Genomic DNA, 27,594 nt, shown 5'->3' on the forward strand with positions numbered 1-27,594 from the left:
GAAACCATCCTAAAGGAAGAAGATGTTTTCCTTTAGGGAGGTTTGCATCTTCTTTGGCAGGAGTAAGATATATCTAAAGAAGAGATATGCAAATAAATTTTGGGGAATATAAATGTTCTTCATTCATTATAAGAATGAGAAATAAATGTTAATGAATATTTCAAGTTACTCATGTTATAATTCCTAATCTGACATATATATATATATATATATATATATATATATATATAATATATTAACATTCAACATATACATGCACACATGCACACACGCACACACGCACACACACACACACACACACACACACACACACACACACACACACGGAGAGACACATATATGTATATCCTTGGGATTCCTCAGGGGACTGAGTCTAGGTCCTACTCCACATATGCTTCATTTACATTTGTGGGATGCATAGTATTTGGATATTTGCATATAGCCTATATACATAATCCTGTATACTCTAAATTATCACTAGAAAACATAATATTTTATATAATTTTATATAATATATATATTATATGACAAGAAGATGTCATATAGCATTTTTCAAAAATAATGACACGAAATACCTGAACTGTATTTATTCTGTAAAAATGTAACTTTTCTCAAATACTTTCTGTCCCAAGTTTGTTGAATCTATGAATATGGGTCCTGTGGATATGAATGGCATCTCTACAATCTAATATATAGTTATATAGTAGTGTGATTGTGTGTCCATAAAATATATAGAAACTAAAAAACAAAGCTATATATTATATTGGAATATTGGACCATCTCAGCAGAGTTACTTTCTAATGGTTGCATTTTCCTACAATTCATTTCAATGGAGCAGCTTGAAATATTACAGGGACTTCAATCTCAATTTAAAAATACAAATTTCTATATCTGTAAGCATGTTGATAATACCAGACCCCGTTTTGAGTGTTTTGTAAGTATCATCAGGTTTAACTTCTATAATCACTCTAGGGGAATGATTGAGAAATGATAAACTCAATTAAATTCACAATGTAGCAGGAGGATTTCAATCCATAAAATCTACTGTCAACGTAAATGAGCTAAAGAAGTATATTTTTGCCTTCTTTCCTTAGACAGTTGACAATGCTTTTTAGAATGGGGTTATTACTATTGTGACTTAACTTCTTTCCTTTATATTCTTAACATTATTGAATTTTCCCATATTAAATAAATTTCACTCATTTAACAAAAAATACCAGGAAGTTATTGCTTAGTAGTTACAGGCATCAAGCCCAAGTCCCATGGTTCCAATCTCAGATGTTCTTTTTGGGAAAGGATTTCTTTCATGGGAATGAGTGAGTTGCTTGCATGCATGTATGTGCACCATGTGTATGCAGTACCCTTGGAGGCCAGAAACAATGTGGGTTCTGGGTCTTCTGGAAGAACAGCCAGTACTCAAAAATGCTGTATAGCTCCTGACCCCTTCAGTTCTTCTTTTTATTAAGACTGAGTGTTTTATCACTCTACCTTTCACATTATTTGTTGTAGATTATAATAGTGGTAGGAGCTGGATTATGAGATGTTTTTGGCAGAATTTACTGGCTCAAGTATAAATTAAATTAATATGGTATGTCAATACTGCCCCTATGTATTTAGTATATATCCAATTAAAATTAGCTAAATAAATGAGTAAGCAGTTTGCTAGAATTTTCCATAGTCAAGTTATTTTGTTGTCTCATAAATGAGATGGGCCAGGGTAAATAATTTCAAATTGCTGACAAGTTCTCAGGAAGCAGAACACAGAAGAATCTCCCTCTTCTCCAGAATGAGACTGAATCATGGTGGTTGGGGCTTTTGGATAGGTTGAAGATTGAGTGAAGAATTATTAAGAATGATAATATAGGGGATATTTTTCTGAAGGTGTCTTTCCTCTGAGAGTGAGAGAATCCTAATTAGAAGCTTAGGGCCTGATTAGAAACTCCACTCAATGGCAATCCCTTAGCCTCAGTCTTCTAATTGCCTTGCTGTGATGAACGATCCAGGCCAGCATAGGGCAGAGGTCCCACACCTATTAGCAGGTTTTCCTCATATTCTGGGGCTGCAGATGCCATAGATGCCTATTTTCTAGCCCCTCAAAGTCCCAGTTAGACACCCTATTCTTCCCACACTCCTATAGCTTCCTGTATTTGGGAAGAACTTTTGGTCTGGATAAAGGTGAGTGTAGCCATAGCTGTTCAGAGAGAGAGAGCATGAGTGAATTGTAATTCAGATTTCAAATGTACTAAACAACCTAAGTCTTCCTCTACTTTCATCTAAAACAGGCCATTCTTTTTGTTTCTTTGCAAAGCAGTGTCAAAACTAAGCATAATCTTCTTGTGTCTGGCAGGTATGCCTGCCACTTAACATCTTTGTCTCTCATCTCTAGCTGATAAGTATTTTTATATATGCTTTTTGTTATTGTTTAAAGTGTCAGGAGATCTGAGATCACATGGTGAAATTACACAGAAAAGTGGGGAGGCTCTTCAGGTATTTTTGTTGATTATATGAGAAACTTACACAGTTTAGGAGTATTTGTACCTATTTAGTGTGATAGCCTCAACATTAAAAAGAGAAGTGGTGACTCTAGATAGGCTATAAAATAAAATAAAGGCTTTCTTTGAAGAATAATGTTTCTATCCTTGGAAATGTTGGTATCCCATAAGTGTTTCTAGTCAGAGAGGGTTGCTGTCAGTTTAGAAATAGGCTGATAGTGATGCTGTTTAGGGTTTGAAATCCATGTGGGAGGCAAATTTTAAATCATTGCAGTTCATTGAAACAGTGCTTTCTAGACACTGGTCAAGTGGGTGCTGACTTTGAAACAATCTCTGAGATAGATAAAGAGTGAAGGTGCCCAAAACTGAACCAAAGACATCTAGTGTACATTTTTTGTTGTTTGGCTTGTCCTATATATGAATTAACCGCACTTCTGTACATCATTGTCCTAATCTCCCTAGAAAGAATTCATTGCCTGCTCCATTTATTTTCTAAGAAATAGGGATGTTGGAAGCACTGAGCAAAGACTCTGAAAAGAGGTACAGGTCAAGCCATGGAAAGAATGTCTAGGGCTGAGGGAGACCTAGAGTATGATTATACCAACCATTACCCATGGCTTAGTGGTTTTAGGCAAGACCTTCTTCATTGCAAAGTCTCTGTTTCCTCATCTCCAGGAGAGGTGGTAATGTACTTTATCTTTCAGAAGGCAGGAAGGTGGAACACTGATCTAAAGATATTCCTTTGTGTTTCAATAGTCTCATGCACATCCAATGTGAATAGCAGGCAGGGCAGGGTAACCAGGATATGGGTAAGGAATAGAGCTCAGCATCTGTGCAGGTGTGTGCTACTACCTCTGAGTATATTATGCGGTTGGAAAATGAGGAAGAGCCACAGAATCTCAAAATTTCACATATTCCTGCCACCTTTGGAAGGACGGGCATATCTCTGTGGCTCCTGGTGAATAGTCTCAGAGGTCTGGTACATTTCTAGAATTTATTTCTTCCTAGCTCTCATTTCCTCACCAGCTGACATCTTTGTGTCTTACTTTCTTCCTCCAAAAATGGACTGTCTGAGGATCAGGTGAGGTAACAGGTGTACTGTGTCCTAAAATAAGGGGTTTTGGATAATTTGTAGTTGGGGGAATGGAGGGCTTTCCTCAGTGTACCACAGAAGTTTGGCTGAACATGAGATATATTTTTCTCATTTCATCCTCACTAGATCCCCATGGGTTGAATAGTATTAGGGCTATACAATACATCACAAAGCTATTATTCAGGAAATTGAAGAGACTGGCTGGATTTGAGCAAGTGTAATAGACCTTCAAAGAATTCTGCATCCCTGACACCATGCTGCTTTTACTTCTATTACTTCTAGTGAAAATCTGCTGTCAGAAAGTTTCTTCATGGTTTTTTTTTTATTCAACTAGAAATGACAAAGTTTTTCTAGCCAGATTTCCGAGGGAAACATTTAACTCTGTCAGTGAGTTATATGTGTGCAAACATGTTTCTCTCTCTCTGTGTGTGTGTGTGTATATATATATATATATATATATATATATATATATATGTGTGTGTGTGGTGTGTGTGTGTGTGTGTGTGTTGTGTGTGTGTGTGTGTTGTGTGTGTGTCCGTCCAGGTGTTCATGCATGTGCATACATGTATAGGTGGGTACCATAGATTGGTGGAGGGTGTCTTCCTAAATCACTCTCCATCTTAATAGTTTTAGATAAAGTCTTTCCTTAGGGCTAGAGTTGATCATGCTAGAGTGGCTTGCTAACAAGTTCCAGGTTTCTTCTTCCCCCACCTTCAATACTCTGACTACAGGCATGTGCCGTTGCACTTGACTTGATGTGGCTCCTGGGGACCTACACTTATGTCTTAATGATTGTGAGGCAAGTACTTTACCCATTGTGACATCTTCTTAAATCTGCATTTCTTGAATAGAGATTATTTTCATCTGTAGCTTAATCCATTTCAGGATGGTGTAGAGAATCCATTTCAGGATGGTCATATTTTTTTTTTTTACCATTTATGATCTGAGGACTTACATATTCACCAACACACTAAGAGGAAGCCAGAGCATCCTGCCTCATGCTCTGTTATTCTCCTTCACTTTTAGCTCAGCCCAGGCAGATAATGTCAATTTGGTCATAGGAAAAGGGGGAGCGTGACAGTCATCTGTATCATGTGTTTTAGTTATTTTCCAGCATTTCCGAATGCTGTCAGCTACAGGATAAATGTGCAAATCTTTACACATTTCATTGCAGAATTCCAAGCTGACATCACTGGCTACATTACTTCAGACACATCATACAATGTTTGTACCTCAACGTTTAAAAATAATTTTAAGTCTGTGATGTAGTATCTAAGTAGGATGTGTAAATATTCTTCAGATCCATGGCATATCTCATTGTAAGTGCTATTCTGAAGCTGATCTCAGGGCATACAGATAATCTTTTACAAGTGAAAATTTTTAAATTTTATTTTAGAATTATCTTTCTAGGTATTTTATTTGTTTCACAGTATTCTCTTGGTTCTAAATCCACACTCTTCTCAGTTTTAAGTCACAGAATCTGTTAAAGTTTAGTGGAATTTCTCATTTCTGAAATACCTGCTAGTTTCCTGAGGGTTAGCAAAGGTTAAGGAGAAAGCACTGGTAATCTCACCTAGCAAACCATTTTCAACTCCTTCTTTACAAATTTTGGAATAAGTGGAATCACATATCATAGATGTGTGAACCTTTGTATGATAAAGAAGAAACTGTGAGGCCTGGTGAGGAGGCATAAGGGATAAAACACCTACTGCACAAATGTGAGGACTAGAGCTTAAGGTGGACAGGCATAGTGGCCAGTGGCAATCCCAGAACTTTGGAGGCAGAGGTGGGATCCTGAGGGCGAGGTAGCTAGCTGACCTAGCTATATTAAGTAATCTCTGAGTTCAGTGAGAGACCCTATCTCAATAAACAAGGTGGAGGGTGACTGTTGCACACATTGTAAGAATTTCTGGCTTCCACATGGACCTGCACCCCCACATGCATTCCCATAAACATGCATGTATGTAACTATACAACATATACATGCAAAATATGAGACTGTGAGTCTTGGGAAAGCATGGTTAATATTCAGAGAAGAGTAATCCAGTTACAGAGATCTTAGGGAGGCCCAGAAGTGAAGTATTTCTTGGCTTGGTGAACAATTAGTTAACAAAGGGCTGTGGATGGAATGTGTGTGAACTTTCTTTGGATGGTGGAGAGTGGTGGGCTTAAATGGCATTAAGAATCACTTTGTTCTGTTCCCTCCCTTCTAAAAGGCAATTCCATGTATGGGGTTGAAAAAAAGGACACAGATGTTCCAGTATTCTGTTTGCTCACCTAAAGTTCCAGGACACAGTTTTCCTCTGTATCTACACACAGCCATGGCTCTTCTTTCTACATGGAGACTTTGTTTTCCTCAACCCAAGCAATTAGGAAGTTAGTTGGTTATTCTGTCTAAAAATATACATCATTATGGAGTAGTTTAAGAACTTAATCAGTTCATTGCATCACCTTGTAAACATCAAGGTGATGGCCTTTACAACATTTTGCAGTTCCTCTGATGTTCAGCAGTCATTGAGAGATAGTCAGTTCTTCAAACCTTCTTTAGCCATTCCAAAATGGACACGAGGATGAACATATTCACAACATACTCAGGAATGTATGAATTAGGAACCCCTCTCTATAGAATTCTTTAAAAATACATTTATTATACTTTTAATTGTGTGTGTGTGTGTGTGTGTGTGTGTGTGTGTGTGTGTGTGTGTGTGTGTGTGTATGTGTGATCCCAAATGAGGACAGAAGAGGGAGTCATATCCCTGGATTCACAGGCAATTGTTAACTGCCTGATGTGGGTACTGACAACAGAACTCAGGTGTTCTGCAAGAGAAATGTATGCTCTTTATCACCAAGCCATCTCTCTGCCCACCCTGCTCTTCTTCATGGTATATCCTGATATCCTCTGTCTCTGTCTCTAAGAGTAGGGCCATGTAATTGTAATTTTGCTTTAAATTGCACTTTATTCATTTGTGTATTTGGGAAGAAGGGGATCATGTGTCACTGCATGGGTAGAGGTCAGAGGACACCTTGCAGGATTTGGTTCTCTCCTTTCACCATGTGGGATCTTGGGGATTGAACTCCAGTTATCAGACATGGCCGAGAACATCTTTACCTGTTAAGGCATCTTGCTGGTTCTTCATTGAAATATTCAGAAGTTGATTGAAGAACCAAGACCTAGAGACCTCCCCAAGCTTTTCTACTTTCTTCCTTTAATACTTGCATTTCTACCATATGCATAGGTCCATCAGATTTTTTTGAGTCACTCTTTGTGAGTTATCTTTACAGAACTCATTGGGCAAAGTCCTCTGGCAATATTTGTATTGGACTAATATTGATAGAGCTAATTATTCTGATTATGCTGCCATCCAGCCAACAGAAAATGACAATTTCATTCATCAGTACATTTTCCAAAGATACTTAAATAGCTTGTAAAATGCACAACATGAAGCAAGACAAAATAAACTAAAAGGGAAGAATGAGTTTTGGCAAAGAGAGAAAGAACATCTGTAGGCAGATATTAAGGACAAGGGCATTGATGTTTACTTGACCTTGATCTTGTGATTGACCTGGAACAGAAAGTCCCAGGTGAGTGAAGACTCTGGGCTGAGGGTTTACTCTGTGAAATAAAGGAGTTTGTTTTGAGAGTTGCTCTAGAAATCTCTTTGCAGATAGAAATGCAAAGGTGTTTTATAGGAGGACAAGCATATGCAGTATTTTCAACTCAGAATTAGAAATATCTGCTGGAATTTCAGAGTTTAATTAACACTACTTCCCTCCTTACTCAAGTGTGAGAGGTTAATGTATGCATAGTCACTAGAATAATGTTTTGCATAAAAAGCACTTACTGCATGGCAACACTCAGTATTACCAGTCTTCTGAAGAACTTTATCAGTGAATGGAAGTGTGATCCTGGAGGCTGATGGGATGCTACTCAAATCCCTGCTTAGTGGTTGGCTTAAATCAAATTATTTCATCACTACAAATCTATGTTTGTCTGTTTATAAATAGAGGTAATAAGAAAGTTCACTGTAGTGGAAATAAATGAGGAAGTTATATAAAATATTTGAGACAGTATTTACCACAATGAGTAATCTATTAATCTAAGCCATTATTATTGTCAATGAATGATACTTAATTTGATGGTAGAGTTGACATTTATTTGGGGTTTTAGGATTTGAGGGTATATCTTTCTAGTAAATGTGCTGAAGAGTAGATATAGTTTTATAGATAGATAAAAGATGAGCAGACAGGCATGATGGCAGGCATCTGCAATCCCATCATTGGGAAAAGAGACAGGAAAATCAGGAGTTCAAGATCAGCTTGGTTACAGCCTGGGATGCGTAGTAGGCCATTTCTCCCTCTCAATGAGGAATGTAGAAACAGAAGAAAATTAGGTTGGTCCTTTCAAAGACATCTTCTTTATGAAGCAAGATCAAGCCTTTACACATCAAGCCATCACCCCAGCCTCTTATAAATGATATTTTAAAAAAATCATCCTTTACTTTGAGTCTTAATTTCCCACACATGGCAGCTACCATACTGAACAGAAACTATGATCTTTTGTCCAGGTAAATATATATTTATTCCCTTTGTAATATACACATTGTGTAGGTGTGGTCCCACCTGGATCTTGGTGGATAAATGGATCTTGCCTAATTTCTTCCAAGCAACTAAAGAAGCCTGGTGCATGATGAGCTCTCAGTAAAATTTTACTGAATTAATGAGTGAATACAAATTACTTTCACCTTGGTTAGGATGATTTACACAGAGTGTCTTTTAAATTTCATTTCTTAAAAATGATCTATCTATGTTTGCATATGTGCTTATTTGGTAGTTGTTCTTTAAGGGTGTAAGAACTTGTCATAACTCTTGAAGCTGGAGTGTCATGTATCTTTTGGCTGCTGGACAAATGTGCTAGGCATTGAACTGTGGTCTTCTGCATAAAGTATATGTGCTTCTAACTGCTGATACTTCTCTACAACCTCTTCATTAACTTCCCAGAACAGAAAAACCAGTGTTTTGGAAGATGATGCAAATAAGATTTTTTCTTAAAATACAAAAAGCAAACAAAGCATTTATATTATAAAAAATCCTAGATGTGGGGCAAACCAGTGGATAATGACCATTATTCCACTATTAAGTCATTTTTTTGCCAAATATCAATAGAAGTTTTACTTCATTATCTTTCTAAATCCATGTGATGCCTTTTTAAATTTTATATTTTATTTCATTTATTCAAAGAGGACAAGTGGAATGACATACAAATTACACATTACAGTACTTCAGAACTCCAAATAATGAGTATAGGAAGGAAGAGCCAAGAATGTCCTGACACCTAGTAGAACCTCTTCTGTGTCAGAATTCTAATCTTAAGGTGCCAGCTCTGTCTCTTTATGAGATTTTCAGGCTAGTTCTTGAATGACTTGATTCATGTATCTCCTTGATAGATAATGATATGGCATTAAAGATTGATAATAATCTGGCATTAAAAAGTTGGGGCAAGTCATTGGGGGTAAAAGAACTTGGAAAATTTCATGATGTTTGGGAGGACATGGAGGGAAGAGCAGCCAGAAAAAGTGCTCTAGAGGTTCTAAGGTCAAAGGGTTTGTAGCTGGGTTGGTGTTGATCTCCTTTTATGGTAGAATGCAGAGTACCTTCCAGTATCATGAATACTAGTCAGCAGGGGTTAAGGCTCTGGGTAGGCACCAGATAGACTTCTCTGTGTTCAATGTGCTACGTATGTGTTGTCTTCAGCAATATGAACTTACCATCAAATTATGGAGAACAACCAATTGCCTTGGCAAAAACCTGGGTTATTTACGGGTTTTCCATGGGTCCCCTTTGTCCCACAAGTCAAGATGCAATCCACTACTGGAGGTTTCATTTGATGGTGAGAGATGTTTAAGTTGGCCCCTCATTTAACTTGATTCAATTTCTTTCATGCATGTATATATTTTAAGAAGCCTTTTACTACACTAAGTTTCCATATGATGTCTTAATGGTCCTTAGTTTTAGCTGTACCACCCCATATTCTTTTAACCTTATCTTTTCTTCCCCTATCCATTTATTCCTCTGTTTCAGTCCCTGACCACTGTTCATCCATAACTGTAGCAAAAAAGGGACATCCCATGGAACTGGAGAAAATCTTTGCTAACCATAAAGGTCCTAGGGTATTCATATCCAGAGTTTATAAAGATCCCCAAATATTAAACATTAAAAATTAAGTCATCAAATAAACAAAATATCAATAACAAAACAGGCAACTCTCAAAAGAAAAAATACAAAGAGCCAATAGATATATGAAAAAAGTTCAATATTCTTAACTACCACAGAAAGACAAATTAAAACTAAATTCAGATTCTATCTTACCTGAATAAGAATGTCTATCATTAGGAAAATAAATGGCAGTGAAGCTTGGTAGCATTGGTCTACATTATTATTTTTCTGGAGAGTGAGAGAAGAAGATCACCATTCAAGGTCTTCTTAACTTGCAAAGTGAACTCAAAGTGAGCTATTTCAAAATTTAAAAAAGAAGTGGCAGTGATAATTAGGTTATAGTTCAGTGAAAGAAAACTTTCTTAGCATGCATATGGTCCTAGGTTGAGTTCTCATTAAAAACAAAATTCGTCATCAACAAGAAAAAGCACTTAAAACATTCCTGGTGATGATCTGAGGAAAGAAAAAAATTTTACACTCAATTGGAATGTAAACTGGCCCACTCACTACGGAAACTATCACAACAGCTCATCAAAACACTAACACTAGCACGGTCTGACCAAACTATATTACTTCTGGGTGTGTCTCCAAAGAGATTCAAGACAGTATGATACTTACACACCCATCTTTATTGCTGCCATAATCACAATAGGCAAAACATGGAACCAGCCTAGATATCCATCAAGAGATTAGTAAATATAGAAAATATGGTAGATATACAAAATGGTATTTAAATTAGCTATAAAGAACAAAATCATGCCATTTTTAGGAGTACTGGTTGAAGCTCATGTTTAGAATGATTAATTCACTTGTTCAACATCTGAAGGTATTTTAAAGCTATAGGATCCCATCATTGTTTCTGAGAAACCTTTTTCTAGCTGAACATGAAGTCAATATATAGTCTTAATAGAGGAACTGCAGAACGTTGGAAGTCCCTGAGAAACTGTGAGTGCTCAGCCTCAATTTGCCTGTTTCCTAATTAAGAAGCCATGTGGAATGGCTTAGTCACTTTATCTCTTTGTTAGTCTTCTGTCAAAAGTGCAATTTACTCAGCATTATGTGCTTCACAGGATTTGTAGACCAAGTGAAACCAAGCTCACAAAAATAGTGTTTGCAAATAATGCTCATTAAGGAGAAGCAAGTAGGTTGTAGTTTCCGTAATTAATTTTTCAGTGGTATCTTCTTATTAACTGTTATTTTATTTCCTCAGGTGATCTTAGATTTATGGCAGACAATGGCAGCAGGGTGACAGAATTTATTCTGATGGGGTTCCAGCTTCAGGCAGAGCTGCAACTAGGTCTCTTCTTCGTATTTCTAGCTTTTTATCTCATCACAATGGGAGGAAACTTGGGCATGATCCTGCTAATTCAGAGTGATCCTCGGCTCCACACACCCATGTACTATTTCCTCAGCCATCTGTCCTTCCTGGATATCTGCTACTCATCTGTTATTGTGCCTCAGTTGCTGGAGACCTTGGGGACTCATAAGATGGTCATCACTTATGAGCGCTGTGCTACCCAGTTCTTCTTTTTCACCCTGTATGCTAGTACTGAGTGCTTCCTTTTGGCTGTAATGGCCTATGACCGCTATGTGGCTGTATGTAATCCCCTCCTCTATGCCATGGCCATGACGCCACAGACTCGCCTGGGGCTGGTTGCTGCAGCATACTCTGGTGCAATGGTAAATACTGTGGTCCGGACTGGGTGTACCTTTTCCATTTCCTTTTGTAAATCTAACAAGGTTGACTTCTTCTTTTGTGACCTCCCACCCCTGTTGAAGCTTGCCTGTAGTGAGACCAAGTCACGAGAACAGGTGATCTTCCTTTTGGCTTTCCTGGTTATCACAACTAGTATTTCAGTGATTCTTATATCGTACCTTTTCATTATCTGGGCTATTCTGAAGATTCGTACAGCAGGGGCCAAAGCCAAGACCTTCTCCACTTGTGCATCTCATATGATTGCAGTGGCTCTTTTTTTTGGAACACTCATATTCATGTACTTGAAAGGTAACATGGGTAAATCACTCTGGGAAGACAAGATTGTGTCTGTATTCTATACTGTTGTGATACCTATGCTGAACCCTGTGATCTACAGCCTGAGGAACAAGGAGGTGAAGGAGGCTCTGAAGAAAACTTTCAAAAGAATGAAGATTTCCCAAGGAGTGTAATACTTAAGCTCCATAAGTCCAGAAGTTCCTAACAGTCCTTTGGGCCTTTGTTTTATTTTCTTAATATATGACTCTGCTGTCATAGTTGCATTGATATATTGAAGCAGAAAATGAAAGTTTGGCTTCCAGAATTGTATTAGCTCTATGATTTTGAGCAAGAGATTCTTTTTATCATTTTATCACACACAAAATTTTTATTGAGGCTTCAGAGATGGCTCAGTAGTTGATAGTGCATCTTGTTCATGCAGCAGACTCAAATTCAGTTCCAAGCACTAACAGTTACCACTAGCTACAGATCCATAGGATCTCCTGGCCTCCACGGGTCTCCTCTCTTCTTCTCCCTCTCCCTGTCCCTGTCCCTCTCCATCTGGCCCCTCTTTTTCACACACACACACACACACACACACACACGATTACATAATTAAACTGCTATTTTTAAGAAGAAAAATTTCCTTTTTGCTATGATTGAAAGTCAAGAGATCTTTAGCCAAGATCAAGACAGACTAAACTAATGTCAAAGAAATTTATAATTGGAAATATGTTATAAAATGTAAGATTTATTTTTTATACATATTCTGGATATTGTTGAGTGTTTTAATCAGCTACTTTACTGTTTCATATAAAACTCATCTTTTAACCTATGATGATTACAACCAACAGCATGTTTCTTATGTGGTGAAGATAAACTCTTTGGTTGTATGGCTAAGTATGGTTAGGCAGATATCAACATTGGACAAAAAACTGAACTCACTCATAAACAATTTAGGTGTTTTTCATGGAGGAATAGAAGTACCCAAACAAAAGAAGGAAGAATGGAAAGAAAGGATTTATGATTCAGAAATTCTCATCTAGAGTATGTTTGCTTACTTTCTAAGAGGGCATAAAGTCAAGATGCTGCTGAATAAAGGGAAGAAGTAATGAGTTATATTAATTATTGGAAACATTTTGATCTTGATGTATGACTGAAATGAATCTCTAACATTATGCTAGTTTTTGATAACCAAGATTTATAAGTTCTATTTTTTCTCGTCATTATTCATGCTTTAATTAACCCAGATTATTTTCTATTCTTTAGTGATAGACACCACTATCTTCTTGAATCTCCTCTAGAACATTTATTTTATTGTCAGAAAACAGAGAAGGACAAATCAATCACCTTTTAATGACCTCCATTATATGCTAGAAATATTACTTGGGAATATCTCCATGGAGAATTCACAATCTTGTTTATCATTTCATTAAATATATAGAGAGTACTGTGTAGCAGAGAAAATATTTGTTTGGAACATGATTACATTATAGAACACATATGGGTTATCCTGGAATATCATGGAATTTGAAACATGGGACATAGTCATGTACCATGCCAGACCATTATACAGATAAGCTTTCAAAGTTTTGGAAAGTGGAAAAGAAAAAAAATTAACAAAAACAAAAATCATGGGTCATTTTTAAATGTTGAAATAAGGCTTTAACGTCATCTGGGTCATTTTTAAATGTTGAAATAAGGCTTTGAAAAAAAGCTTCCCCAAAGAACTAACAAGTAGGTAGAGACCTAAATAATTAAGTATGCTGTTTTTCTGAGATTATATCTGATTGGAATAATTGTGAATGCAAAGTTCTGTGAAAGCAGATGAACTGAAGAGAAGCCAGATTGAGGGAAACTTCTTTATTTTTTATGATTATCAAATTGGATTTTTCATTATGTTTGATGATAACTTTTTTATCAAGTTGTATTGTAGTCTCTTATTAGACACTGGAAGGTTTATGGCAAGTAATCTGGATGATATTTGGACAAATAATTACAATAAATCAGTTTACTCTTTCAATAAAGTGCTATTAATATAATCCATTGTTCTGTTCAGTATTATATCTTTTAAATTTTTAAAATAAGCTTTTATTTAACTTTAAACAACCTTATTTTACATGCCAATCCCATTTACCTCCACCTCCTATCCACCCATGCCCCTCACAAAGCCCCCATTCACTGCCCAGGGAGTATGAGGCCTCCCATGAGGGATTATCAAAGTCTGACACAGATCTAGGGAATCTTAGTGTGAAATGCAAGTGGTGGATTCAGGAGAAACTAGGGTACAGAGCCTTGCAGGTTTGCTTACGGACTTGTGAATTTTATTTCAAGAGCAGGATATAAAATGTTAGTTCTGAATTTCAAAAAAAAAAAAAAACCACCAACAACAAAAAACAAAAAACCTTTTCCTGTAATTGGTTGGGTTGGAAAGGAGGCCAGTGGGGATGAAAATGGAGAAGCATAGATTAACTGTGTAAGAAACAACTGGCATATTCTAGTGCATGGTGGTATATTTCTGTGAGATACAATATTGTCATTCTCAAATTCATCCTAAGAAAGAGAAAACTAGGAGGTGAATGACTATGATCTGAGATTAGGACTCATTCTTAGAAAAAAGGTAAAGTTGAAAAATATAACTTGGTGCTATCTGCCTTTGCATTTGTGTACAATAATTTATACAAGTTCTAATCTTTCTCTTGTCTATAGGCTATACCAGTTATCAAATGGTTATTTTCTTTAATCAGTTTCCTGGTCTATGCCAGGCTGTGATAATGAACTTAAGAAACTCTGAGATACCATTCTACACCTGTCAGAATGGCTAAAATCAAAAACACCAATGATAGTTTATGCTGGAGAGGATGTGGAGAAAGGGGAACACTCCTCCACTGCTGGTGTGAGTGTCAACTCGTGTAGCCACTTTGGAAATCTGTATAACTATTCCTCAGGAAAATGGGAATGAGTCTACCACAAGATCCAGCAATTCCACTCTTAGGCATATACCCAAAACAAGCACATTCATACAACAAGGACATCTGTTCAACAATGTTCATAGCAGCATTATTTGTAATAGTCTGAGAGTTTGAACAGAAGAGAGCAAGATAAGAGATAATATAATAGAGGGAGACATTATAGATTTCAAGAGAAATCAGGCACTAGGGAAATGTCTGGAGAGCTACAAAGATTACACCAAGTAACAATCTAAGTTACAGAAATGCCCTCTCCTGATAATGAGATTGATGATTAATTCATATGCCATATTATAGCCTTCATCCAGCAGCTGGTGGAAGTAGAAGCAGACACCCACAGCTAAACCTTGAACTGAACTGAAATCCAGTTGTAGAGAAGGAGGAGGACTGATGAGCATAGGGGTCCATACCAGGCTGGTGAAACCCACAGAAACCGCTGACCTGAACAAGGGAGAGCTCTTGGTCCCTAGACTGATAGCTGGAAAACCAGTATGGGACTGATTCAGGCCCCTTAATGTAGGGGTCAGGGAGGAGACCTTGGAACTCTATGGGGCTTCTTGTATGGATCAGTACTTATCCCTAGCATAGGAATGGACTTAGGGAGCCCATCCCACATGGAGGGATACTCCCTGATCCTAGACACAAGGGGGTTGGCCTAGGCCCTATTCCAAAGAATTTGATAGACTTTAAAGACCCCCTATGGAAGCCTCAACACCCTGGGGAGCAGAAAGGGTATGGGATACGTAGGGTGTTAGTTGGGGGGTGGGGCGGGGGAGGAGGGGAGGGAAAGGGACCTTGGATTTACATGTAAAATAATTTTCTTCCTAATAAAAAGAAAAAAGTATGGGTAGAGAAAATGTGGTACATTTACACAATGGAGTACTACTCAACAGAAAAAAAAAACAATGGAATCTTGAAATTTGCAGGCAAATGGATGCAACTAGAAGAAACCATTCTGAGTGAGTTAACCCAGTCACAAAAAAGAAAAATATGGTATGTACTCACTCATAAGTGGATTTTAGACATAGAGTAAAGGATTACCAGCCTACAATCCACACTGCCAGAGAAGCTAGTAAACAATGAGTACCCTAAGAGAGACATACATGGTCCCCTGGAGAAGGGGAAAGGGACAAGATATCCTGAACAAATTGGGAGCATGGGGAGAGGGGAGAGGGAACTAGGAGAATGAGAAGGGGCGAAGAGGAGGGATGAGGAAGACAGGATGGGGCAGGGAAGTTGAGTTGGGGGAAGAACTGAAGAGAGCAAAATAAGAGATAATATAATAGAGGGAGACATTATAGATTTCAAGAGAAATCAGGCACTAGGGAAATGTCTGGAGAGCTACAAAGATTACACCAAGTAACAATCTAAGCTACAGAGGAGAGGCTACCTTAAATGCCCTCTCCTGATAATGAGATTGATGACTAATTCATATGCCATATTATAGCCTTCATCCAGCAGCTGATGGAAGTAGAAGCAGACACCCACAGCTAAACCTTGAACTGAACTGAAATCCAGTTGCTGAGAAGGAGGACTGATGAGCATAGGGGTCCATACCAGGCTGCTGAAACCCACAGAAACTGCTGACCTGAACAAGGGAGAGCTCTTGGTCCCCAGACTGATAGCTAGGAAACCAGCATAGGACTGATCCAGAAGCCCTGAATGTGGGTGTCAGTGAGGAGACCTTGGAACTCCATGGGGCCTCTTGTAGTGGATCAGTACTTATCCCTAGCATAGGAATGGACTAGGATGGGTGCCCATCCCATATGGAAGGATACTCTCTGATCCTAGACACAAGGGGGTTGGCCTAGGCCCTATTCCAAAGAATTTGACAGACTTTAAAGATACCCTATGGAAGGCCTCAACCCCCTGGGGAGCAGAAAGGGTATGGGATAGGTAGGATGTTAGTTGGGGTGGGGCAGTGGAGTAGGGGAGGGAGAGGGACCAGGGATTGACTTGTAAAATAATTTTCTTTCTAATAAAAAAAGAAATCATTCATCACAGGGAAATTTTAAATACAAACACACATACAAAATATTTAACCTAAGGTTTTCTTTCTTGGTGGTAGTGGGAATTAGTTATGTCACTTTCCTGCCAGTTTCTACCTTTTAGGTCAAAGCTAACTCACTTATAGATGAGTAATTTTATGTAATTAATGTATGCTTATTAAAATGTCTAAAACAGACACACAAATGAATGATTTACCCAGTATTGGGTCCATGCACGATTATTTCTGGAATACACAAGGCAGAGTAAAATGAGTTTTAGTGATTGCAGGCATTGATTTATTTTTAACATTATAATTTTATTTTATGTATATGAGTGTTTTGCCAACACACATATATGGATGGGTACCATGTGCATGAAAGGAGCACTGGTTTCCTTGGAACTTGAGTTGTAGATTGTTGTAAGCTATCATGTGGATGCTAGGAATTGAATCCTGGTCCTCTATTCGATCAAGTGCTTTTAACTACTGAGCTTTCTGTTTTTCCACAAGAGCCCAACTAATGCATGAGGTGCTAGCATTTATTATTTTATCAGTTGCACATATCAATAAGTGAATGAAACTATTGTCTATGTGATCAGTACAAGTTCTATGCTAAGATTCCCTTAGCTCATGTAAAGACATTCTTTTTTTAATGGTATCTTTAAAATAAAAATTTTCACTCATTGTTTTATTTGTCATTGATCTCAAACTCAAAGTTTTCTTCCTCAGTCTCCCATGTGCTGAACTTGAAGTTCAGCCACCACATAGTCTCACACATAACATTTTAGAACTAGAAAACAGTCAATGGTTTTATAATGGCTTTCTTTTCAACTTCTAGTCTGCTTATTTTAGAAATTTTACTTTTAAATGACAAAATTTGCACTATATTATCTTCCCTCAAATATGTGCACAAATAACACTGAAAAATGAAAACACTGAAAAAATGAAGAAAATAGACTTTCAAACTGCAATTTTTTAAAGCTGGCAAGGACAAGAGGCTATTTTCTGGTACCATCACAGTGGATGTGACTAAATGTATAAGATCAGCATAGTAACAAACCAGTCTAAACCCCAGAATAAGTGGAAGATGTCTCATGTAGTGCCACCTTACCTGAGGAGCTGTTGGCAAATGATGGCTGCTAGGGGAGGGAGAGAATGTTTTCTTTGGGGCTACAGTCCCTGACAACTACATATTCTCCAATAGATGGTCCTACACCCTTGTACACACAGGTAGAACCAAGTAAAATCATTGAATTTAAAACTAAAAGGAAAGCACATGAAATTGGCAGAAAGAAGTGACAGGGAGAACATTGGAAGGGAAGGAATAAGGGATAAATTTATGTAAAACATTAATATGTATGTATGAAATTCTCAAAAAATGAAATATTTAATCAATGAACAACACAGCATTGATACCTTAACTGTAAAATTTTGCACATGTGCTTTTTATATGTGTATATGTATTTGTGAATATATATATATATATATATATTAATTTGAATGAATGAGCATACATATGAGCTAAATTAGCTAGGTTCCCATTAAAAGAGCAGTAGTTGGTGGGAAAAGAAAGCATGTAACGCATATAATTCTTGGTCCTATGCCCTAAAAAGAAGGATGTGTTTGCAGATTTTCTTTTGTTTGTGGAGTATGAGAGGAATAGTCAGGCATTGGGGCCTGAAGCTGGGGAGGCAGCTGTATTTTCTCCTCTGTGACAGGAACAGGGTGCCTTGTTAAGAATTCCCATAGGTAACAGATGCCTTTCCTCAGAGACCATTTTAACCACTGTGTGGGGATCTCAGAGTTTTATAACCAAAATTAGTGTTCTCTCTTAAATATGTTTGTGTTAGAGTTGGAAGTACATAAGAAAAGGGTGTTTCCAACCTCTGCTGACTGAGTCTAAATGCGTAATTGAATTATGCTAGGGATGAAGAATGCATCCTGGGAACAAAAAAATAATCTTTGGTATGGCATATGGAAAGAAGGATCTCAAGAATTATTGTAGGAAGAGTCTGTTAAGGCATTAGTATGTTCATGTTAATGGTGTGTGTGTGTGTGTGTGTGTGTGTGTGTGTGTGTGTGAATCTGAATGAAAGAAAGGGACACTGAGGAGCTAAGACTTTCTCAGTCTCATAACTAAATTTGTAGTAGGCAAACAGGAATCGGCAATTCTCTTGCAGCCCAGCGCAGTAGTGCCCCTGTTATATATCATTAGGCTACTTCTTCACCAGGGAGATGGAATGAAATGACCTTGTTTAGACTAAGGATAGGTAGCAGATAAAGAGAAAAGAGGATCATTGAGGTAAAAACAAACTTGAATTCAGATGGTCAAACTGACCTGTCTCTCTTAATTGATATTCAACCTGAAGACCAGAATCAATTCCCTTTATCATTCTCCCTAGTACCTTGGTCCAGCACTTGCCTAGCTACCAAAGATTTTTGCTGTATTGCTTTTTAACATTTTCCCTGCTCTGCTGCAATGGGACTTAGCCAAACTACAATCTATTCACCATTTAAGTTTTTTTTTCTTAATAGCAGACATTTCCTAAGTAAGAGCTATTGGAAGAAACCAAGGAATCATGTAATATCAGTTACAAGGTAAGCAGTTTTTAGCATATGTACAGCCTTGTGCCTAATGACAATTAGATCATTTCCTTGCTATGCTGTTTTGGGCATGATGCTTAAGTGTGGTCTTAGTTTCCTCATCCACAGAAGGAAGAGCATTTATTTATAAAGTCATGAAGATTAAATGGATTAATACGTAAGTCATGAAGTGTAGAGTCTACAAATGTTTTTTATTACTGCAAATATTGTTCTGATAAACCATTTTTGTAAAGATAAACATTTTCTTTCTGTTAAGTAGCACATTTTAAGGTTACAGATAGAATTATAAAACCTAGAAAGAACTTGTGACAGTCACTGGTAGTTTTCCTTAGCTGTACTGTAGTCTCATGTTTAGGGCATATTCTGACTATGCAATTGGGGTACCGTCACAGTACTGTTCTCTCTTCAAGGTGTTTTCCATCTTATTTAATAACTTCATTCTATAAATTATGGTAAACTGTTACTGAGGGATGAACTCCCAGGGGACATTTACTGTCTGGGAAAGGAATAATGAAGGGAAGCTTCTTATAAAAAACCCTGTGATATGAGAATCAGTGTACGCACTGGGGATGACCCTGCGGACAGGAAAGGAAAGATGCTCTAGGCAGAAGTGATGTTCTGCTTGAAGCATACAGACATCAGTGAAGGCAGGAGTATTAATGCTGCCGATAATTCAGTACCTCTGTGGAAATTATGGGAGAATGGGGTGTCTGTGTGCCAGGACTGAGAAGTAAGGAAGTAAGGAAGAAAGTAGGGGGAATATCATAGAGAGTACCAACAGGTTGAGGCTGCTAAGTAATTCCTGCTCTTGGCAGGGTTCCGTGACTAGATTTATCTCAAATGGGTGAGAAATGATCAGGATTAAAGTCTTAGAAACAACAAGATTTTAATTGATATTAAATTCAGAACAGTGGCAATAATTGGTAAGAAGTTACTTTGACTCAGGAGTGAGGGGAGAACAATTAGCTCCATGGCTGTGGATTTAACCCGGAGAAGAGATGAAGAGGGCTGGAAATAGGGGGGAAGCTAGGCTATCAAGGAGATAGGTCAGAATCCTGAGATGGTCAGCTTCATGGTAGGTAAATGACCACAAAGTGGCTAGATTTGCAGGGCTCACACTGCTACTTTTCAATGCAAGTGAAATTAACCACTCTCTTGTTGGATACCCGTTTGCATGTTTTATCTTCCCCTCAATATTTTAGGATGAATATCACAGAACACCCTTGAAGGAAGGAATTAATACCTGTCATGTTTAAATCCCTTCATATGTTCAAAAATGAGCACCGTACTTGGAAGCACATCCTGTGTGCAGCATCCTGACTTGCTTCTAATGCTCTCTCAGGTATGACTGGCTTCATGGCCGAGGTGAACCTCACTTTAGTGACGGAGTTCCTTCTCATAGCATTCACTGAACACCCAGAACGGGGCCTGCCTCTGTTCCACCTGTTCTTATTTATCTATCTCTTCACTTTACTGGGGAACTCAGGCATGATTGTTTTGATCCGCATGGATCGCCGGCTCCACACCCCCATGTACTTCCTTCTAAGCCATCTCTCTTTCATGGACATCTGCTACTCCTCAGTCACTGTTCCTCAGACAATGGCCGTGTTGTTGGAGCATGGGGCCACTTTAGCCTATGCACGCTGCGTTGCTCAGTTTTTCCTGTTTACTTTCTTTGGCTCCATCGATTGCTACCTCTTGGCCCTCATGGCTTATGACCGCTATGTGGCTGTGTGCCAACCTCTGCTTTATGTCACCATCATGACACAGAAAGCCCTTCTAAGTTTTGTGGCTGGGGCTTATGTTGCCGGCCTCCTCAGTGCTTTGGTGCGGACAATCTCAGCATTCTCCCTCTCGTTTTGTGGAAACAATGAGATCGATTTCATATTCTGTGACCTTCCTCCTCTGTTAAAGCTGACCTGTGGTGAGAGTTACACACAGGAATTGGTGATCATTGTGTTTGCCATTTTTGTTATCCCTGCCTGTATGGTGGTAATTGTGGTTTCCTATCTGTTTATCATTGTGGCCATTCTGAGGATCCCTTCAGCAGGAGGCCGGGCCAAGACATTCTCAACCTGTGCCTCCCACCTCACCGCAGTGTCGCTCTTCTTTGGCACCCTCATCTTCATGTACCTGAGAGATAACTCGGGCCAGGCTTCAGAAAAGGATCGGGTAGTGTCTGTATTCTACACAACAGTAATTCCCATGTTGAATCCCCTCATCTACAGCCTGAGGAACAAGGAAGTGAAGGAAGCACTAAGGAACGTTCTTAACAGAGTCAAGGTTTCCTAACCTCTTCCTACCTTGGGCATCTATTTTCTAATGCCAGCACTTTAGGACTTCTTTAATTACACTATTCCCAATATTTAAATGATCCAGGGTTTATAAGAAGTGAGAATGTTTAGATCCAGGGAGAAGCAAGAACAAGTGTAAAGGTCAGCCGAAGAAGAGATTTGAGTGTGGACTATTAATGTTAATGTTTTGCTACATTTACTTCATTAAATAAATATGATAGATTCATTAATATATCCATTCATCTATTTGTCCATCAAACTCTGTTATCTTTTATTCACATCAACGTAAATTGCAGGAAACAGCATTAAAACACCGACTATGTTATTCCAAACAGTGTATTCATTTGAGATTCAAAATTTAGAATATATTTAATTTTTAGTTGAATTTTAAATAAAAACCTTTTGAGACATGGTTCTATGTAGTCTACTATGGCCTCAAACTCTCTAAGAAGTGAGGATGACCTTGGAGGTGAAGATGGCCTTGAATTTCTGATCTTCCTCTACCTTATGATTGCTGTAATTAAAGGTCTCCATTACTTGCTAGACTTAGGCAACTCTCAGGATCAAACATAGGACTTTATGTTTGGTAGACAGGAATTATCCTACCCAATTGAATTATTTACTAGATTTCGATGACATTATAAAAGTGGATGGGGGTGGGGTGGGAGAAGGTGGGGGGAAAAGGAGGACAGGAAGGAGAGGGAACTAGGTTGGTATGTAAAATAAGGTTGTTTTTAAATAAATAATAACAATAATAAAATACTTATTTACTTTCACTTATTTGTATATGTGTTATTGTGTGTGTGTGACAGAGAGAGAGAGAGAGAGAGAGAGAGAGAGAGAGAGAGAGAGAGAGAGAGAGAGAGAGAGAGAGAGAGAGAGAGAGGGGGATTCAACTTCCATCAGTTTGTAGGCTTTCTGGAATTTGTGCTTTTGTTAAGTTCTAATTTTAAACCATGGTGATCCAATAAGATACAGGGGTTTATTCCAATTTTTTTTGTCTGTTGAGGTTTGCTTTGTTACTCAGTATATGGTTGATTTTAGAGAAGTTTCCATTGGTGATGCAAAGAAGGTATAATTTTTTGTTTGGATGGAATGTTCTATAGATGCCTGTTAAACCCAATTTAATCATAACTTCTGTTAGTTCCTTTATTTCTCTGTTAATTTTCTGTCTGGTAGTAGTTGGTTAACCTGTATCTTTTTATAGGTGAATTGAGACCATTAATGTGGGAGTATCTATTGCCTATGTTTTTGTGGGTGTAGCTAACTTCCTTGTGTTGGAGTTTTCCTTCCAGTACTTTCTGTATGGCTGGATTTGTATATATGTATTGTTTAAATCTGGTTTTGTCATGGAATATCTTGTTTTATCCTTCTATAGTGACTTAAAGTTTTTCTAGGTATAGTAGTTTGAACTGGCATCCATGGTCTCTTAGTGTCTGTAGAACATCTATGCAGGACTTTCTTGCTTACAAAGTTTCCCTTGAGAAGTCAGGTGTAATCCTGATAGATCTGCCTTTATATGTTACTTGACCCCTTTCCTTTGCAGCTCTTAATATGCTTTATGTTTTATGTGGCAAAGGGACTTTTTTGTTCAGTCTATTTGATGTTCTGTAAGTGTTTTCTACTTCAATAGGAGTGTCCTTTACATGGGAAAAGTTTTCTTCTATGATTTTGTTGAATATGTCTTTTCTGCCATTGAGCTGGACTTCTATAACTTTTTCTATATTTATTATTCTTAGGTTTGGTCTTTTCACGGATATTTGTGTAAAGAATTTGTTGTTTTAACATTTTCTTTGGTCGATGAATCTATTTCTCTAATGTATCTTCAACACCTGAGATCCTGTTTTCCATCTCTTGTATTTCCTTGCTTATGCTTGACTCTGTGGTTCCTGACTGTTTACTTCATTCTATCTTTCCATTATTTCCTCAGTTTGTGGTTTTTTTTAATTTCTTATAGTTCATTTTTCAAGTCTTGTACTGTTTGAACTGATTCCTTCCCCTGTTCTATTGCTCTTTCTTTCTTTCTTTCTTTCTTTCTTTCTTTCTTTCTTTTGCTTTTCTTGCTTTCTTTAAGGGATTTGTTGAGTTCTTCTTTTTTGGTTGTCTTTTCCTTCATTTCTTTAAGGAAGTTTCTCATTTCCTCTTTAAGGGCCTCTATCATCTTCATAAAGCTTTTTAAAGGTTGTTTTCTTCTGCTTCATCTGTGTTGGAATATTCAGGTCTTGCTGGTGTAGAACCCCTAGTCTCTGATGGTGTCATGTCACTCCTTAAGTTGCTGAATGTGTTCTTTTGTTTGTTTTGTTTTGTTTTGTTTTCAGACAGGGTTTCTCTGTAGCTTTGGAGCCTGTCCTAGAACTCTCTCTCTCTGTAGATATGGCTGGTCTGGAACTCACACAGATCCACCTTTCTCTGTCTCCTGAGTGCTGGAATTAAAGGCATGCACCACCACTGTGAAGCTTGAATGCGTTCTTTTACTGTCTTCTACCCATCTCTTCCTTCAGTGGATGCAAGTGGAGCCTGAGTTTCAGGGAATCTCTCTTCCTCCAATTTGTCTAGGTGGATCCTGTGGCTTATGTGGTCACTCTTCCTCTCCAGGTGAGAGTGGGGCCAAGATGCCAATGACAGCACATACAGTGTGGGATGATTTTGGGCATAGGGAGGGAGCCTCCAGGTCTGTGGGGTTTTGGTGGGTGGGGATGGGGAGTTCAAAGTATCCCAGGCCATTAGGACCTAGGTGTTAGGGGCCTCCACTTTGCTGGGGGCGTGGGCATGGTGGATGGTCCAGGCTCTTAACTCTCCTGGTGGGGGCAGGTCCAAAGCTCCAATGGTGGCAGATGCAGTGCTGATTGGTTTGGGGTCTGGGGGTGACTGCTGCCAGGTCTCTGGGGCTTTGGTGTGTGTGGATGGTGTATGCAATGTGCCCCAGGTGATTAGGACTTAGAGGTTATAGGCCTCCAGCTGGGGGGGGTTGTCCCAGATACTCACCTCTCCTGCTGGGGGTTCAGCCAAGGCTCCAAAGTTAGCAGATGTGATGCTGGATGGTTTGGGTGTCGGGAGACTGCCCCCAGGTTTCTGGGGCTTTGTTGGGCAGGGGTGGGGAGCACAACATGCTCCATGCTATTCAGCCTACCCTTTTCTAAATAGAAACAGAAGATGAGATTAAGGAAGGGATGATGGGAGGTGGGGAAGGAATGCAGGAAAGGAGGGAGGGGAAATGTTAATGGGATGTAAAATAAATAAATAAAATTTTAAAAATTAAAAAATTCTTGTGAAAAGTGAAATATTTTATTCTGTTGTTTTGTTTCTGGATCCACTTTAATTGCTTTTTAAGTCATGAGATACACTTCAAACTTCTCTCCCCAAAGGGTTAACCACTTCTACCATCAGAGGTTGAATAAATATTTCTTCCTTCAAGGATGTAAGGCACCACCTTCACTGTACACATGCTTCTTGTGCACACTTTGATGTGTTTTCCAGGTTTGTTATTTGATCTAGAGATATATTTCCAATTCTTTCAAAAATGTATTTTATTTTATCTTTACACTAAGCTTTTATGTCAGGATAGTTTTTACCTGTCTCCCCATTTTTATTTTCCCAAGTTTTCTTGGTTGTGTTTACCTATTTTTCCTTTTTTTTCTTACATTGTTTCCTGTTGGAATAATTTATTCCTAATAATATGCCACTTTTGGAACAATTCTTCATACAAAATTAATGCAAATTATAAACTTTATACAACTTATTGTTATACATTTTGATATCTTAGCATATATTTTGTAGACATTTCTATACTTACTTCAATATTTATAAATCCACTAGACTTGGTACTGAAACTTTCTAAGTTCAAATCATTAAAATTAAATAATCAAATAAAATGGAACAACATCTAACTGTAATACTTGATCTGGATGACTTCATGCATGATTTGTTCAAGAGAGATATGATCTCTTCTATTTGCCTTCCAGGTGGTCTATTTCAAACAACATCATATCATGAGAAGGCTTATGTTTTAATTCTCAAACTCTATCTGGCATTTAAAAATCTCAAATCCTAGATTAGTCTCTTGCTCAGTGGTTCTCAACCTGTGGGTCATGACCCCTATATGGGTTGAATGACCTTTAAAGAAGTCACTTAAGACAATTGGGAAACATAGACATTTACATTACAATTCATAACAGTATCAAAATGACTATTATGAAGTAGCAATGAAATAATTTTATGGTTGTGGGTTACCAAAACATAAGGAATTATATTAAAGGGTCACAGCATTAGGAAGGTTGAGAACCACTGCCGTATATGAATATTGACGATAAACAGCTCATAACTACATCATTTCCTAGAGAATTTACTCCATTAATTATTTTTCTAGACATGCCTAGGAAGTCACATCCAATCTGTTGAGGATGGTATGTAGTTAATGAATGATTGACATGGCATACAAAAATCCTAATCCATTGTTTATAAAAAAGAATGTCTGCTAAAATTCACATCCAATGCTTCAAAAGGAACAGGACAACATTGGACTCTTGATGAAAAGAAAATTTGCTTAAGCATTTCCTGCTTCATTTTCTAAAGTGCAGTATTCTGTGAGCACTCTGCTGGTGAAACACCCACTTTCCCTGCTCCAAGTCTTTTTAAAAGGAAGTGTAAGGTACAGCAACTCCGTATACCTTAAGCAGAACTTCTAACATAATGTCTAATTTTAATAACAACAACAATAATTAACCAAAGTGCTCCAGGTATCCATTCCAGTCATTCAAAAGGAAGGGAGGAGGTAATAGATGCTATGTAACTTCTATTACCACCTGTACCTGCCCAGTTCCAGAATTAATTGTCTCATCACTGTTGACTGTGCGATGTCCATCCTCTTCCTCTACTCTGCCCCAAATTTTCACTGTACTGTACAAACTTCCGGGGAAACAGACTAACTCACCACAGAGTCACTTCAATGTTTTCTTTCAGAAAATAACAACCAATATTGCCAAAAAATATGCATTGACACTTACAATTGCCCATGCTAACTCTCAGGAGTCCCAGTATTTAATAGGCTGCTTCTGTTCCTTGTAATAGATTGTTAAATCATTTGGAATCTGCAGTTGAAATCCCTGTCTAGGCTGAGTGCCTGCTAGGCATCAAAAAGTTTATCCAGGTGCTGTCATTTAGAAGGAAATGAGGTGAGGGTATCTTTGAGAGTCCTTTCTACTGGAAGAGCTCTGAGACCTCAATTCTAAGTGGATAAAAGTAAACAGAGCAGAGGGTGAGGAGCAAGGTGCTCTAGGAATCATCTGTGTGCTACAGGCGGCAAATCACTAAGGACCAATGATGAACAACTGACACTCAGAGCAAATTGAATGGTTCTAACAAAGAGAATGTAGATTTCAGAGACAAGTAAATGATAGGAAATGGAAGAGAGAAAGGTGATTGCAGACATTCTGGAAGTTTATCTTTAAGCCAGGGTAGCAGATGTGCTACTCAGAGCTGAAGCAAATGAAGTGCATTTAGACTACCCATACTCAATACTCCCCGATTCAATAATCACATTTCCTTATGAAATACTTAGCCGATACTGGAACTGCCATGTACTGACTTGTGCGTATCTAGCAAGATTGAGGGTGAATACTGTATAAAAGACCTTCATGGAAAGTCCTCAACTTCAAGCTCCTCAATAACAAGTTGAGCAGAACATAGGTTAACTCAGTGCCAAAAAGTTTATTCCCTGAAGGAGTTGCTATTGAGCTGTATGACTCAGGATGTTTAGGAGTTTCCATGTAATCCCAAAAGGTTTGCTTTTATCCTCTAAGCTGAGTCGAAGGAATGAGATAATGAGTGTCTTCCAGGTTGTATTCTCTCTGCAGGGTTTAGCTTTTCTTAGAAGCCCCAGAAGCATCTCTGAAGCTGATTTGTGATCAAGGGAAACCGTTCTGCTTTATTGCTCTCACAGAAGTGTAGATGATTCTGCCAAGTAATTTTCAT

General features: G+C 38.1%; 2 protein-coding genes across 2 annotated transcripts; both read left to right on the plus strand.

Annotated features, from left to right (window-relative positions):
- The first annotated feature begins 11,022 nt into the window (after positions 1-11,022).
- LOC100751050 (olfactory receptor 9I1) lies at positions 11,023-11,964 on the plus strand. The gene has a single exon (XM_027406776.1). The coding sequence runs from the start codon at positions 11,023-11,025 to the stop codon at positions 11,962-11,964; it is 942 nt and encodes a 313-aa protein (XP_027262577.1).
- An 8,722-nt stretch (positions 11,965-20,686) lies between these two features.
- LOC100765283 (olfactory receptor 9Q1) lies at positions 20,687-21,622 on the plus strand. The gene has a single exon (XM_027406777.1). The coding sequence runs from the start codon at positions 20,687-20,689 to the stop codon at positions 21,620-21,622; it is 936 nt and encodes a 311-aa protein (XP_027262578.1).
- Positions 21,623-27,594: the final 5,972 nt, after the last annotated feature.

This window comes from Cricetulus griseus, chromosome 3 (genome assembly GCF_003668045.3).
Source record: "Cricetulus griseus strain 17A/GY chromosome 3, alternate assembly CriGri-PICRH-1.0, whole genome shotgun sequence".
NCBI classification, from domain to species: Eukaryota; Metazoa; Chordata; class Mammalia; order Rodentia; family Cricetidae; genus Cricetulus; species Cricetulus griseus.